Raw genomic sequence first — 13,909 nt, forward strand, 5'->3', positions numbered from 1 at the left:
TCCTTCTAAAAGCAAGACAACAGAAAGGTGAAGGAGTATTTTCAGCTTTATGTACTTCAGAGAAAATTGCTCAGTGCCTCTGTACTAGAAAAACCTCTTGCAGCTCTGTAGTATGTTCAGTGACAGGCGCGTGACAAATTTCCACTGGAAAAAAACTCCTGAACATGACTGACAATAGTAAAGCCACAAATTACCGTAATTTTATGCCCCCTGCAGCTAGTGGTATAAAACATAGTTTTCAACCTTGTTTTTACTTGCTGAATTTAGACAAATTCATAATGTTATTGATGACAGTGAGAAAGACACTCAAATGCAGAAATTGTATTCCTTGGTACAAACACAACTGGAGCACAATATTTTATATGTACTATAGGGGATGAAAAATATGGTTGCCATTAACTGTGCATATATAAAAACATGGAAAACTAGAGGACTCAAAATAATTAATTTCACATTTTCTAGATATTTATTTTCAGCTATCACACACTTGATCAGGGGTTTTTTCCTCCTCCCTGGAATGCTGAACTGTTAACCAGGTGCAGTACATGATATTACCAGTGCTCTCTCTTGGTGAACATTAATGTTTGAAATGTAGGCTGTGTCAATAATATCACAAAGAAATGCAAAAACCCTGTTTAAGCAAAGTCTACAGATATATTGCTCCTAATGGATTTTCCAGTGAGCATAAGCTTTCTATCCTATTTCCAATTTTTACAGTGTAATTTTACTTATAAAGGATTCTGAGGGCCCTAGAACTGTACAATTGCTAGAGATGATCAAGCTTTGCAGTTAACTAACCCCACACACAAGCTGTTCTGTCCACTAACTAAACTGATGGGAGGGAAATCCCAGGAAACTCTAAAAGTAACAAGGGCAATTGCATGATTTATTTTTGGTGTAGGCAGAAAGTTTTCCAGATTATGGCTCAGTAGCAGGTTCAGAAACTGGACACAGTTGCTTCAGTTCCAACCTCACCTGAGGCTGCACTTCCAGTAGCAGAACACACAAGGAATTGGTGACAGCCCCAATGCTGGGCACAGTCCTGTAGGCAGACTCCTGTTCAGCACCACCCTGAACTACACTAACACCACACACACTCTTACAGCTGCTTTTGGATTTGAGAAGTGAGAGCTTGAAGAGGCTGCTGCTGGAACAAACTTCATTTGGGAATTTCTGGCCTGTGATGATGCTCCTCTCCCTTCAGCTGTGGTTACAGGGCCAGTGCCATCCCAACTCCCCGTGGGGGAAAGGCATGAGGGCCAGCTTGACTCAGCAGCTCTGCTCACTTCTTTGTGGCCTCCTCCTTCACGGAGCTGAGCTCAGCAGCCAACACACCCCTAGCAGCCCTTGCTGCTGCCACGGCAGCACACCTCCAGGAGAAGCAGCACATGTCCAGGAGGAGCAGCTGAAGAGGAGTCAGCAGGAGCCATGCAAAGGGCAAAGGCCCATGGTGGTGTGTCATCAACCATGGCAGCTAACAAGCTGCAGGCTGCTCCTTCCCATCATGGTCATTCACTCCCTGTCCCAGTCACTCCCAAATCCCAGGCCTAAGGCATCATGCTGAAGGTGCTGCTTTTGTCTGTTGAGACCTACAACTGCCATCCTCCCCAGTTTCCCTGTACTTCCTATCCCTTCAGAGTTCCTCTGCACTGATCCAGTATTTTGACAAATATATCCCTAATATATTCCCAGCCCATCTCCCATAAATAAAAATCCAGGACCCAACAAAACAGCCTTTCAGAGCTGCCTTTGACAGCCTTGAAGGAGGTTAGCCACAACAACTCTGTCCTGCCCACACTCCCCTGCTTTCCCTCCAGCCCAAACTGCTTTCCACATGGTAAGTACACTCTCCACTCCTGCCCTCAAGACTCATCTCCAACTATCTACAACCCTCCCAAAACTCACTTTTCACATCTGCCCTGGTCTCATGGACTATGTGAAGAACAGCAGATGCCAACTACTTGCAAAGCCAATAATTAAATTTGCTGCTGGTTGTCCAGGCTCAAGGCCAGACACCGGGATTTGCTGCTTCCTAAGCCCTGAGTTCACTGGCACTTGGAGCTGAGAGAAATAACCGTAAAAAAAACAGAGCTACAAAGAGGTTGGTGGCAATCACTCCAGACAACAGCAATTCCACTGATACAGTGTTTTATCAGTGTTCAAGAGTAATCACATGAGAAATTGTGAAGCATTAGCCAAATGCAATAAAAAGGTTTAAGAGTATCAGAGAGAAACCTTGCATTAATAGTTTTATCTAAAAGTAGATCAACGTGGAACTCCCATCTATAGCAGGCACTGCATGAGACAGTTTCTATTATCTCATTTTCTTAATTACAGGAAACAGTAGAGAAAACTTAAACCTCAAACTTCCATATCTTATTTCCATATCTAATGGGAAACCCAGCACTTTGCTCTTGTAGCTGAGGATCTGCACACTCAGGAAGATGCCCTCAGATTGAATTACAGTCTCAGCTGGAGTCACTAACTTAGAAAGATATTGGGTTTCCTCTGATTATTGATTCACAGAAGCACTGGCAAACCACCAGAGGCTGCAGCCATTCTGCAAAGGAAATACTTTTTGGCAGTTAGTTTACACAGAAATTATGAGACTAATTTTAAGAAATGCAGAGAAATATCTGCTAAAAAAAAGGCTATATTCAATTACAGTCTCAGTTTTTTCTTACATGCTTACTTTTTTCACCTTTACAGTAAAAATAAACCAGTGCAGGAAACTGGACATTCTTTATAGATGCTGACAGATTTCTCACACTGAACAGTGAGACCTCCTGGTCACATTTATCACTTCTGTCACTTTTTTCTCTGCTGTGTTCCTGGGGAGTCCAGAAGCATCACATGTTCAAAGTAAAGCACTAAATCCAGTAGTACCCTGGTGAACACACTACCAGTCTATTCCTTTGTCAGTATGTGCACTCATGATCCTCCCTTCACAGTTACGATTCTCCCTTGTCATGTAAACTGCAGCTGGAATCCTGCTGACTCAGGCATCCCATCTATAAAAGCCCTCTGACTCTCACTGCCAGAGTCACAATCCCTTCAGCTACCCCATTTTCAACAGTGGGAACATACTAAGGAAGTGTGAAGACAGCTACTAACCTACCAAGCTGCCATTCTTGCCATCAAAACGGGTCTCAGGAGACAATGAGTTGAACAAAGTGTTTTAGTAGATAAGGATAAAACCATAGCATGTAATTATCATGCTGCAAATGACTACATCGGTAGTTAACGAGGAAACTTTTCCTGTCTTGATCTCAAAAGCCCCAAAGCCCTGCCCATAATGTGGTAAGAGGCAAGCCCATAATGTGGTGCAGGGCACAGAAGTGAGATTAAGTCATGTCAATTCAGGCAGCAAGCTTTTCCCAGTCCTCTCAACCCCAATCAAGACACACGATTATGCAAACACATACACACTCCCACAATTTGCTTTCTACAGTAACATGTCAGGTCATGGCATGTCAGCAGGCTCTCTGCTTCCCACGGAGGCCTCTGGAAAGGCATGCTCCCATCTCACAGACACTGCACCTGGTCTGGATCTTGCACAATCCCAGTTATCCACTAGCTGGTGGCAAATAATTCTATCCTGCTTTAAAGGGGTGCATGCTGTGGTCAGTGTGCCAGAGTGCATTTACTCTCAGGACCAGTAAATCACCGTGACAAGTTCGCAAGGCTGCCATTCTGCATTTTCTCATCTTACAGGTTTCTCTCTTTGAAGAGGAGGAAATAATGAAACCACCTACTTATTTGGTAAAGAAATGCCAACCTTCTAAACTGCACTTTTCTTCATGCTTGAAATGGCTGAGTCTCAGCACAACGATGCACAAGAAATATTATCATTTCAAGCGTGCTCTTGAAGAGTCGGCACAAATGCCAATTCTGCAAAACCCTCCCGTTATACCCTTGTTTCAGACTGAGATGATTGTGTCCCAGAGTGGCACAAATCCCTCATTGGCCCACATTTTAAAGACAGGAGAGACTGCACTTCTGTGTGTAATCATCCCTTAACTGCACATGAAACACTTACTGGAACAGGAAATCCAAAAGTATTATCACACAACAGCAGCCCAACCTTTGAATAATCTCCTTCTTCCCATCTCTGCCACAGAGACAGGCTGGGCTCCTGAGTCCAGGCTATTCCAATGGGATCCCAAATGGTCAGCATGTCCTTTAGCTCATTTCCCTGTCCCTGCTGCCATGAAACCCTGGTTCTGTTTGGTCTCATGTTCCTGCAGCGCCTCACTGATGTTTAATGGGCTCCGGAGCTGGCTTGCTCAGCCCACGACTTTCCATGAGCTCACTCAAAAGGCAATTTTGGAGCTGAAAACAATTTCACTTACACTCCTCAGTTACAGGCTATCAAATGTACTTATTATCTCTGTAACTGCAGCAATTACAGGGCATGGTTCTGGCTGAGAGGCAAACCAGCTAGAAGAAAAATGGACAGATGTTAACTAGCACCAATCCAGCACGGTCAGACCCCACCGTGGGCACTAGCAACACAGCCCTGCATCCGGCTGTGGCCCTGTGTGCTGCCCTCCTGCCTCAGAGGGCAGAATCTGCTAACATGACTCCCTGGCATCACAACACAGACCACTGATGGGTGCAGTACCTGATCCACAGCCTTATGAGACTTCACCTCCTTGTCAAATGGGAGTTCAGATCCGCAGATCTGCTGTTAACTTCCTCTGTGGTGACCTGGTGTTTGCTTCAAGTAATATTCTCTTCCTTAATCCATGTGTTAGCTCAGCTCCAGCTGCATCTGTGCCCATTTCCTCGAGTTACGCTCAGCTGTGACTCCACTTACAGGAACACGGCTACTGCTGTGAAATGGAGAGATTCATGAGATGACCTCTAAAAACAAGAGCTGTGGCACCAGAGAAAGGGTTGCCAACTAGTTGACACAGTCTTCAATTATGCTGCTATTACATTGAAACACATGTAATGTAGCTGCAGCTTTAGAAAAAAGAACCATCTCCATTTGTGAAATGAAATAAACTGAGTCCTGCCTAGGCTTGCTTTCAGATAGGGCACACAACCATTAGGCTGTGAATGAAATTTCAGACGTTAATGCCTTATCTTGACAAGGCAGGAACAAAGGGTGCGAGGCAGTTCGAGGCACGTAGCCGCCGTGTGCTGTCGAGTCGACGCTCGTGGAGTGATGAAGGTCACTGCAAAACCACGCCACCGAGGAGGCAGACACTGCTTGCACTCATCCAGCTTGCCTGGAGAACAAAATTTACCACTCTCCCCCTCCTGATCAGTGAAGCCTCATTTTTGAACGACAGCAGGATTTTTCTGTGTATTTCTTAATATAATAATTAATTAAATTGGGAGTTTTAACTTTAAAAAAATTAAGTCTGAATTTCTTTCTTTGACCATACAAGTCCTGCAAAATTTTGCCAAAGCCTTGAACCAACACATAAATTTTTAATTACCACTATTTTGCCTATGTGGGAAAACCTAAGAAAGATATCTCAGTTAAGATATGGCTGAAAATTTAAGGATTAATAAACAAAGCTGAAATGCACAGAAACAATCTTTCATTTCAGTAAAACCTGTTTGAGTTACTCAGCAGGCAACGTACTCCATTTGCAATACCAATGTGCACATTTGTGAGTTTCCATAATGCACAGAGATAATGGATGTATTTTCTACCTAATATTTAATCTTTGTAACTTAGACATGTCTTATTTCCATGATCACACAACTCTGAGCTGTAAAATATCATCTCAGAATGGCTGTTCTCCTACATTCCTTCAAATAAAAAATGTCCACCAGTCTCCCAGCAAGTAAAAATTGCTACCCCTGCAAAGAATAGGTACTGCTTTGTTTAAAGGACATGTTTTCATGAATATGGAGTTCTTGTATCCATAAAATTAACTGGACTAAGAGTTATGAAAATGAAATGCTATATGACTATAGCACACAAGGCTAGTATAAAAGGTGGAAGTATTTTGTCTTTACATATAATAGCCAACACCCTACCAAGATGCTTAACACAAGAAAGTACAATTAAGAGAAAACTTAAAAATTTTGTTTATTTTCTGTGTAGATACAGCTGAATCCTGAAGATTATGTTCTTCACCCTCATATTTTCACCCCAAAGTACAGTGACCAGGCAAAGAACAAGGACAAGACAGTCTCCTTCAGTTACAGTTCCGTACCCCTCTAGCAACTTTCTTGATATACATATATCTGGCAAATCAACAGGGGCAAAAAACCAGTTGAGTTTACAGCAGATCATACATCAAAATGGAAATATCTCACAGGGCTGCACCTTGATATTTCATTAGCAATTTTAACAGCATTTCCATTAATAAATGTTTCTATCAACTGCAGTTAAGGAAAGTGATGTTAATCACAGATTTAAATTAATTACACATAACATGCTTTTTAAAGTTTTTATTGAGTGTAGTATTTAAACAATTTCATAAACAACTAAATCATAAAACCGTCTGTTCATGATGCTGCCGATCTTCTATTCCTCCATTTTTCCACATAGACCTTGAGAGGCTCCTATAAACAGAGTGGAATAAACAAGTTCAACCTTGTTTCAGCTGAAAAGTTACTAATTCTGAACAAAGTCTCATGTCCTGACAAAATCTATTATTCTCTGTCATGCAAAACTAGATCTGTATTGAAGTCTGTATAATTAGGAGAAATACCAGAGAGAGTGAATAAAAGGAAAAGGAAAACCTTGCCAAAAATGCATAATGAAGCTTCTATTACTAAATGCAATAATATAATCAATTTCATTTTAAAATGAAAATACTTTTTAACTTCAATCTGCAATTGTGTCAAAAAAATTGAAACGTTTTTAAAGACCAAGCTGCATTAGAGAAAAATTGAACAGGGAATGAATCATCCCAGTGACTTGGAAAAAACACTCTTATTTTCACTAGCTACATATAAGAAACAGACATTCTATGTTTTAAATTTACAGTCCAAACAAAAAAATCAGACTATAAACTATGTAAAGCTGCAGAAAAAACCCATCATAATCATTGAAAGACTAAACTAAATATTTTGCGCCAAAATTTTCTCCAACTCTTTCCAAATTAAAAATCACATTTATCATGAAGCAATATAGAGAAACAGTATATAGTCAGTCTTCACCAAATTACAGAACATTTTTTTAGAATATAAAAAGTGGTGAGAAAATTGCAATAAAAGGTTTGCTTAGGGAATGGAAAAGAGAATGTCTTCAAAATCTGCTTAGCAAAAATGGTACTGGTAAACAATTAGTCAAAGGAATGATGCAGAACTATTTGCAATCTTCACAGATTTAATGTCATGCTGTTTGTCACCCTCAAGTAATATGTGTTTGCACAGTGCATAGGTATCTTGGCAGGGCAGCTAGAAGCAAAGCTGCAACAGAAAAATAATTCCTACAGGTCTAAAATTCCATCTTACTAGCTCAGCAACTTATAGGAGACACAAAACACTAATTAATGAAAACTAGAAGCCATTAATTGTTACGGAAGAACAATTTCTGCACGCCTTTTCAAGTCCAATTGCTTAGAAGAATGCCCCAAGGAGATTTGAGGTACACCTGTAGATGAGTGCCTGATAAGGAGGCAGTTTAGATATCATAAGCCCCAAGGGGTTTTATTTCCTCAAGTCAAATCCAATGCAAGATTACCACAGCTCCCACAACACCCAGGACTTCACACATTACCTCCTCTGAGGAATCTCTGCGGAGACCTAGTCCCTATGTAATTATTCATGCAATTTGTTTTATTAATATTGAACATACACAAGTCTGCAGCTCTATTTCTTAATTAGGAAATACTCACAGGGGGTTCAGTGAAAGGGACAGGCTCTCCTACTTTCTTCAGAAAAGTTGCTAAAGATTTCAAAGCGATCTCGTGCAGCTCTACATTCTTCGCTTTTGCTTTCTCATATGTAGCCTTTACAGAAGCAACATCCCCATCCAATTCTGAGGAAAAAAATAGAACCCAAAACATCTCAATGGTTACCTGTTTCTCTTTCCACCTATTTTTACTCATGCTCAACCATAGACTGCTGCTCAGACATTTGCTTGAGAAGCACTGGGATGAAACTGAAGCGACCCTTGACAGTTTCACTGCTGTCCCCAGGGTCCTAGAAGCAGTACAACAGCTCCTAGCACCTTGTAAACATCAAGGAAGCCATCATGTCCAGTTAAATGCATTCTGTTGCCTGGGAGGGGGAACACAAACACCTGCAGTATGGGAGCTGTCTCAGGTATTACTTGTTCACATTTGGAAACATCATCTTCGCAACCACAGGAGCTATAAAAGCAATGGTTCATAAAGGAAAAAAAAGCTTTGTGCAGAAATGGATAGCCTGTGTCCCTTTCTCATGAGAAAGAGCTTCCCACTCACATCTGGCAAGTGGCTGAGCTCCTTTTTTAATGTGGGAGGCTACTGCAAAAACTGCATGAAATGACAGCTTAATGAAAGCATAGAAATTGTTAACTTTCTACAACTTTAAAATAGATTTATTGTATGGGAAACACCAACAAAAAGAGCTAATACTTAGATTGCATTTAATGGACCACACAATCGTGATTTTACATATTTCTTTTTTCTAAAAGGTGTACAGCAAAGGATTGTGCATCTCACCAGATTGAAGGAAAGCTAGCCCTGGCAGTGGATCTCATCTCAGGACAAGGACAGGAGTAAAGGTCCTTTTATTTGTTCCATCATGGATGCCTGACAGATGATCAAGCTTCTTTCAGCTGTGATCTATGTTCTTCTATATCTTTGCTAAACACAAACAATTATAATTTTATTTGCCCTTTTTTTGTTAATTAGAAACAGTTAGCAACTGTGGTAATAACAATCCTCTGCCATGTTTCATAGCCTTTTCTAATTAAAAATAACAATCGCCTGAAAGGAGAAAATTTTTGAGTGAAGAAATTAATGTTAATACAGGGTTGGATTTGGTGCAAAACAAGAAAGCATGTTTGAAAGCTTAGTAGTAACTTTAAAATTAAAAAAACCCAGCAACTTTCATTTAAAAGATCTTATTTCTACCCCTCATAGCTAGAGCACAATCCAAGCCTTCTCATTTTCAGTTGTGCTAAATATTTTGCTGATGATTCCTTTAATGGTCAAATGATCAATGTCTCATACAGGTAAGATGCTTGCACAGAATGACCTGAGAACAGCTTTTAAAACTCTTCATGCTGGTACTGAGTGTCTCCTCTAGAACCTGCTAGGAACCAGGTACATTTCTGCCTGAAGAGAGTACAGCAAGCATCTGTTCATACAGAGTGTAGCTTCACTGTTCAATATACTCTAACCACTGTTGTGGGTGCAGCTGGGCAACTGATTGATTCTCAGCAATCTCTTTATGAAACTGCTCTACCATCATGCAGTTAGGAAGGATAGTGAATAGCTTAGCTTACTTACAGAATTTTTACTAAAGTTAAAGCAGCAGAGGACTAATGACAGCATAAAGCAGCAAGCACAGTGCTGGTGACAAAAGGGCAATTTTTTGTTTTATGAAAACATGTTCAAAAACATACCCTGCTGTGAACCTGAACCTATCTGTTACAGGGCTAAACAATTTTGGTAGTGATTGCTCTTTCCAATATTACTAAGCAAGCAAATTTTCTAAGTTAGATAACAATCACAGCACTTCTACAACTTGATTCAAATAAGTATGTTTGTATTCCTTTAACATCATATCTTTGAAGTGTTTGAAGTGTTTTACCTAATTATTCCTATTTATCTCCTCTGTGATAGACTGGTACACAAAGGCTTCTGTCCTTGTTCTTTTTTGCTTGTAACACATGTGAAAAGGATTTACTCCCTGTTATAAAACTGGAGGACAGTATCAGAGTACAAAAGGCAAAGGACTCTACAGCACAGAGATGCCAGTGTTGCCATAGGAGCTGTTTGTCCTAGTTTTTCAAGAGTGAGCCTTGCAAATAAACATGCATAAACAAAAAACTTGACTTTTTTAGAGGTGGTCTCTTCTGACTTCAGCTATAAAGAGAACTGATAAATATTTCAACTATTTATGTAAATTCAAATGCAGACATCTGGAATACTAACTTTGGCTACATTATAAGATGTATAAATAATTTACACTAATAACAATAAGATCGTTTCACATTACTGATTGAACACATCACTTATTATTTTGGAACCTACACATGCACACATAAAAGGAACCAATATTACTACATGTTTTGGGGGAAAAAAGCTAAATTCATTTTAAAAGTCATTCATTTCTACAGCATTTTTCCCCATGGGTTAGGATGGATTCTTTCTTATTCCATGAAGCCTCTACTTAAGGTTCTAAGTAAAGGATTCATGGCTTGTGTCAGCTGGTTGCTCTTTCATCCTAACAGCCAGGACAGCATACAGACCCAACAGACTGAAACAAGAAAAACCTCAGATAACCTCTGCACCTCTTTATGACTTGAACTGTAAAGTAAGGGCTTGCATGACCTTTCTGAATGTCTCCAGAGCTCTCACCAAAACACTGTTCCAAGGAGCATTGCTTACCATAACATCTCAAGAGGTACCGGTACACCACTGCTGGATCAAGATGCTCAGGAATCAGTTCCATAAGTGCCTCAATCCTCTTGGCCTGTGAGATTTAATGCACATACAAAAAACCCATGAACTTGAAATCTTAAAGAACAAAATGAAGTCACCAAATTCAGAACAGTGATTGCACAGTTTTAAAGTGAAATAAACTGTACTGGTAACAAAGAATAGACTGTGTGACTCAAAGTATGTACAATAATTTCCTTCCCAAAATTTTGCAGATATGAAATAGTAAAAGCAATTAAGCACAAAATGCAATTAATGCAATACAGATCTAAAATCTGTACTCAAGAATCCTAAACATTAGTGTCTTGTTTTTTCTTCAAGTAGACAATTAATGTATCAATAAGAATATGGCTGGATTACAACCAATTTAGGAAAACTGCAAAACACTCATCCTTCAATGACCCAGAGGTCAATGGCAGCAATGATCAATGCTTAAAAGGAGTCAGATCACTAACTGATGTGCTTAAATTTAGAACCTCCTTCCCTCAGCCTCTGATTGCAGTTTCAAAAATTTTTAGGTTTTAAATTAAAAGCAGTTTACTGAAATGAAGAACATCTTTATCACACACTACCAACTTTGATGTGTTAGTAAAATTTCAGCTTGATGAGCTGGGAAACTTACACATTTTTAGTTCCTTCTTATAGACACCAAACAATGTTTATCACATTGTATTTATCATCATCACTTCAAGAGAAGAACTTTAAATCAACTAGTATTTAATGCAATTCCCACAAAACATAAATATGCATTTGACTCATTTGAAAAAAAAATTATTCTAGTTTGTGTGCTAGATGTTCCTGATGCTGCTCCTCTATGAAAGAGAAATCCATATGGTTTTGCTTGGGTGTGTATTTCAGGGTTTTTTGGTTGTTGTTCAGTGTTGGGTTTGAGGGGTGGGAGTTGTTTGATTATTTTAGTGTGTTCTAAGGCTTTTTTGTGTGGGTTGGAGTTTCTTTGTTGGCCTTTGGATTTGTATTTTATTTGTTTTGGGATTATTCTGTTTACTTTAAGGGGGCAATAGGAGGAGGGAGGGATAGGAGTAGAGCAAGCATATAAACAGCATTTCAAATTACAGGGAATGAGGACAAAGCCAGGAATCTAAACAGATGCTCCAAGTAGATACATGTCCAAACCACCATAACAAGTAATATGAAATGTGTCTTTTAATGTAAACACAGAGGCATTTTATCAGAGAGAGGCTGAGGTTTTAACTTGCATTTGTATTTGTACAAGGTAGCCAATAAAATAAGGACTTTCAGATTGTGAAACTGAACAGGATAATGCAGTAAAACATTCTAAGCACAATGTTTGCAGGATGTACAGTGTAATATGGAAAAATGCAGGAAATAACCGAAACAATAGAAAAATATTAAGTACACCCTCCTTTCCATCATGCTCCATAATGTAAACTGTTCTTTAAATATAACCAGCTCTGCAAATTAACCTCCTCCCTCCTCAAGAAACCCAGTAAAGCCGTCAACTGCGAAGTTCAAAACCCTTTAACAAAGGTTGATGAAATAGTATTTTGCAACATATGAAATTGTATACATGAAAAAAATATTGTACCTGTCCAGGTTGAGATGCTGATCTAGCCAAAAAACGCCCTAAAGCTCTCTTCTCCTGAACTATTCCATCCCACCTCTAAAGACAAAGAAATGATTAATGTAGCAGACATAAGTAGGTTACTGTTAAACAAAATTACCAAGGTGAAAATTGCCAATTACAGATGCTTAAAACAATATACTAACATATTACCAATTTATAAGGTAAATAATTGAATATTAGGTTGACAAGAAAACCAAAAAACCAACCACAAACCAAGTTCATTTAATGCACTTCATTGGTAAACATTTTTTAAATGGTAGGGATAAAGTTTGTTTAAAACAATAGGGGAAAGAATTAAACTAATACTTCAAATATACCACAAAAACGAGGTTTAGGACTGCAAAAGAATGAAAAAGAGAAACACTATTCCTCTCCAATTATACTGCCAAGCATTCACAAGTGAGCTAGGGATCATAAGGTTAATTATACATTTAATAAGGTGTCAGGGAGATAACTGCTCGTTTCTTTATAAAAATTAAAATGTACAAAGCAAGTTCTCTTTAAAGTATAATTACCTACACTTATGCATACAAAGGACTGATTTCAATCTCTCTATTTTATAAAAGGCTTTAACTGCAATAGACAGGGTTTGAGAAAGAGAAGTTGAACTTAAAAAAGTTTGAGACAGACCAGATAAAAATCAAAAATTGATCTTACTTTAGAAACAAGGACAAAATAAAATATACAAGACAATATTAAGTGTGTGTTCCTCAAAGATGTCAGTGTTAGAACTCTTAAAAATGCAGAGTATGGTTTTTTTACCAGCTGTGTGATATCAGCACCAAAATGCACAGGAAAAAGAGAATATTGTGCATATGAAAACACATACTATGATTTTCCTATATTCAACTAGTATTGTAGACATTTGCAAACAAGAAAATTTGGGTTATGCCATTATGAATATTCTGTTGAAGTAATATGTTTACAAGCTCTTTAAAGTCCAGGTGAAAAGGCGTGAAGGTTCCCTCCTTTAGGCAAACAGACAAGAAGTGCCTTTATGGTGCTGAATAGGGGCAAAACACTGATGAGAGAAACTTGCAATATTTTGTTACCAGTTCTAGCCATTCTCACCTACTGCCAGTAACTGCTCTGACAGGAAAGAGTCTAGTTTGAGAAACATTATCCACAGCTCCCTTTCATGCTGAAATATCAAATCCCTTCTGACTCTCATCAGTAAAAGCATTCTCCCTCCAGACAGTAACAGACACTGCAGCTGTTCCATAAACTTTGAAATAGACTCTTAGATGCATTTCTGAAACCATGGAGTCTTCATATATATACTAATATTTTAGATTACAAGCAAAGTATTTATTTAGATTGTTGTTTAATTTCCAAAATGCAGAGTGACTATTCCTATCCTCCAGTTGGTGGATTCCTATTAGTGAAACACTTGATCCACATAGCAGTCACAAATGTTTAACCCAGCCCACAGTTTTTCCTGAGTCATAAAATCCCCTATTTTTCTCCTAGACACAGAAGTTATAACTCAAGCTTACCTGTAAATATCCACTTATAACAAGGTATTTTTAAATTGTCCATTAAGATACAATGTATACAAGGTTATTTCAAGTATGCTATAGAGCCATGAATTTAATTCTAACAGTTAGATGCTCTTGTAACAAGTTTCACGAATATATACATGTATAAAAATCTTATCTTCACAAAAGAAAAAAAGTACCCAATTTTCATTTACTCATTCCATTTCAAACAAAGAGCAATCAAAGAGCAATCAATA

At 38.7% G+C, this 13,909-nt stretch overlaps 1 protein-coding gene across 1 annotated transcript in view; it reads right to left on the minus strand.

Annotated features, from left to right (window-relative positions):
• Positions 1–6,022: 6,022 nt before the first annotated feature.
• The window catches only part of LRPPRC (leucine rich pentatricopeptide repeat containing), an 86,753-nt gene continuing 78,866 nt past the window's right edge, over positions 6,023–13,909 (minus strand). The window contains exons 35-38 of the mRNA XM_058021089.1: positions 12,136–12,210; positions 10,518–10,602; positions 7,812–7,954; positions 6,023–6,531 (exon numbers count right to left, since the gene is read on the minus strand). Of these exons, the coding sequence (XP_057877072.1) occupies positions 6,475–6,531; positions 7,812–7,954; positions 10,518–10,602; positions 12,136–12,210 (360 nt within the window). The 3' untranslated portion in view covers positions 6,023–6,474. The remainder of the gene's footprint in view (positions 6,532–7,811; positions 7,955–10,517; positions 10,603–12,135; positions 12,211–13,909) is intronic.

This window comes from Melospiza georgiana, chromosome 3, assembly GCF_028018845.1.
Source record: "Melospiza georgiana isolate bMelGeo1 chromosome 3, bMelGeo1.pri, whole genome shotgun sequence".
Lineage (NCBI taxonomy): Eukaryota > Metazoa > Chordata > Aves > Passeriformes > Passerellidae > Melospiza > Melospiza georgiana.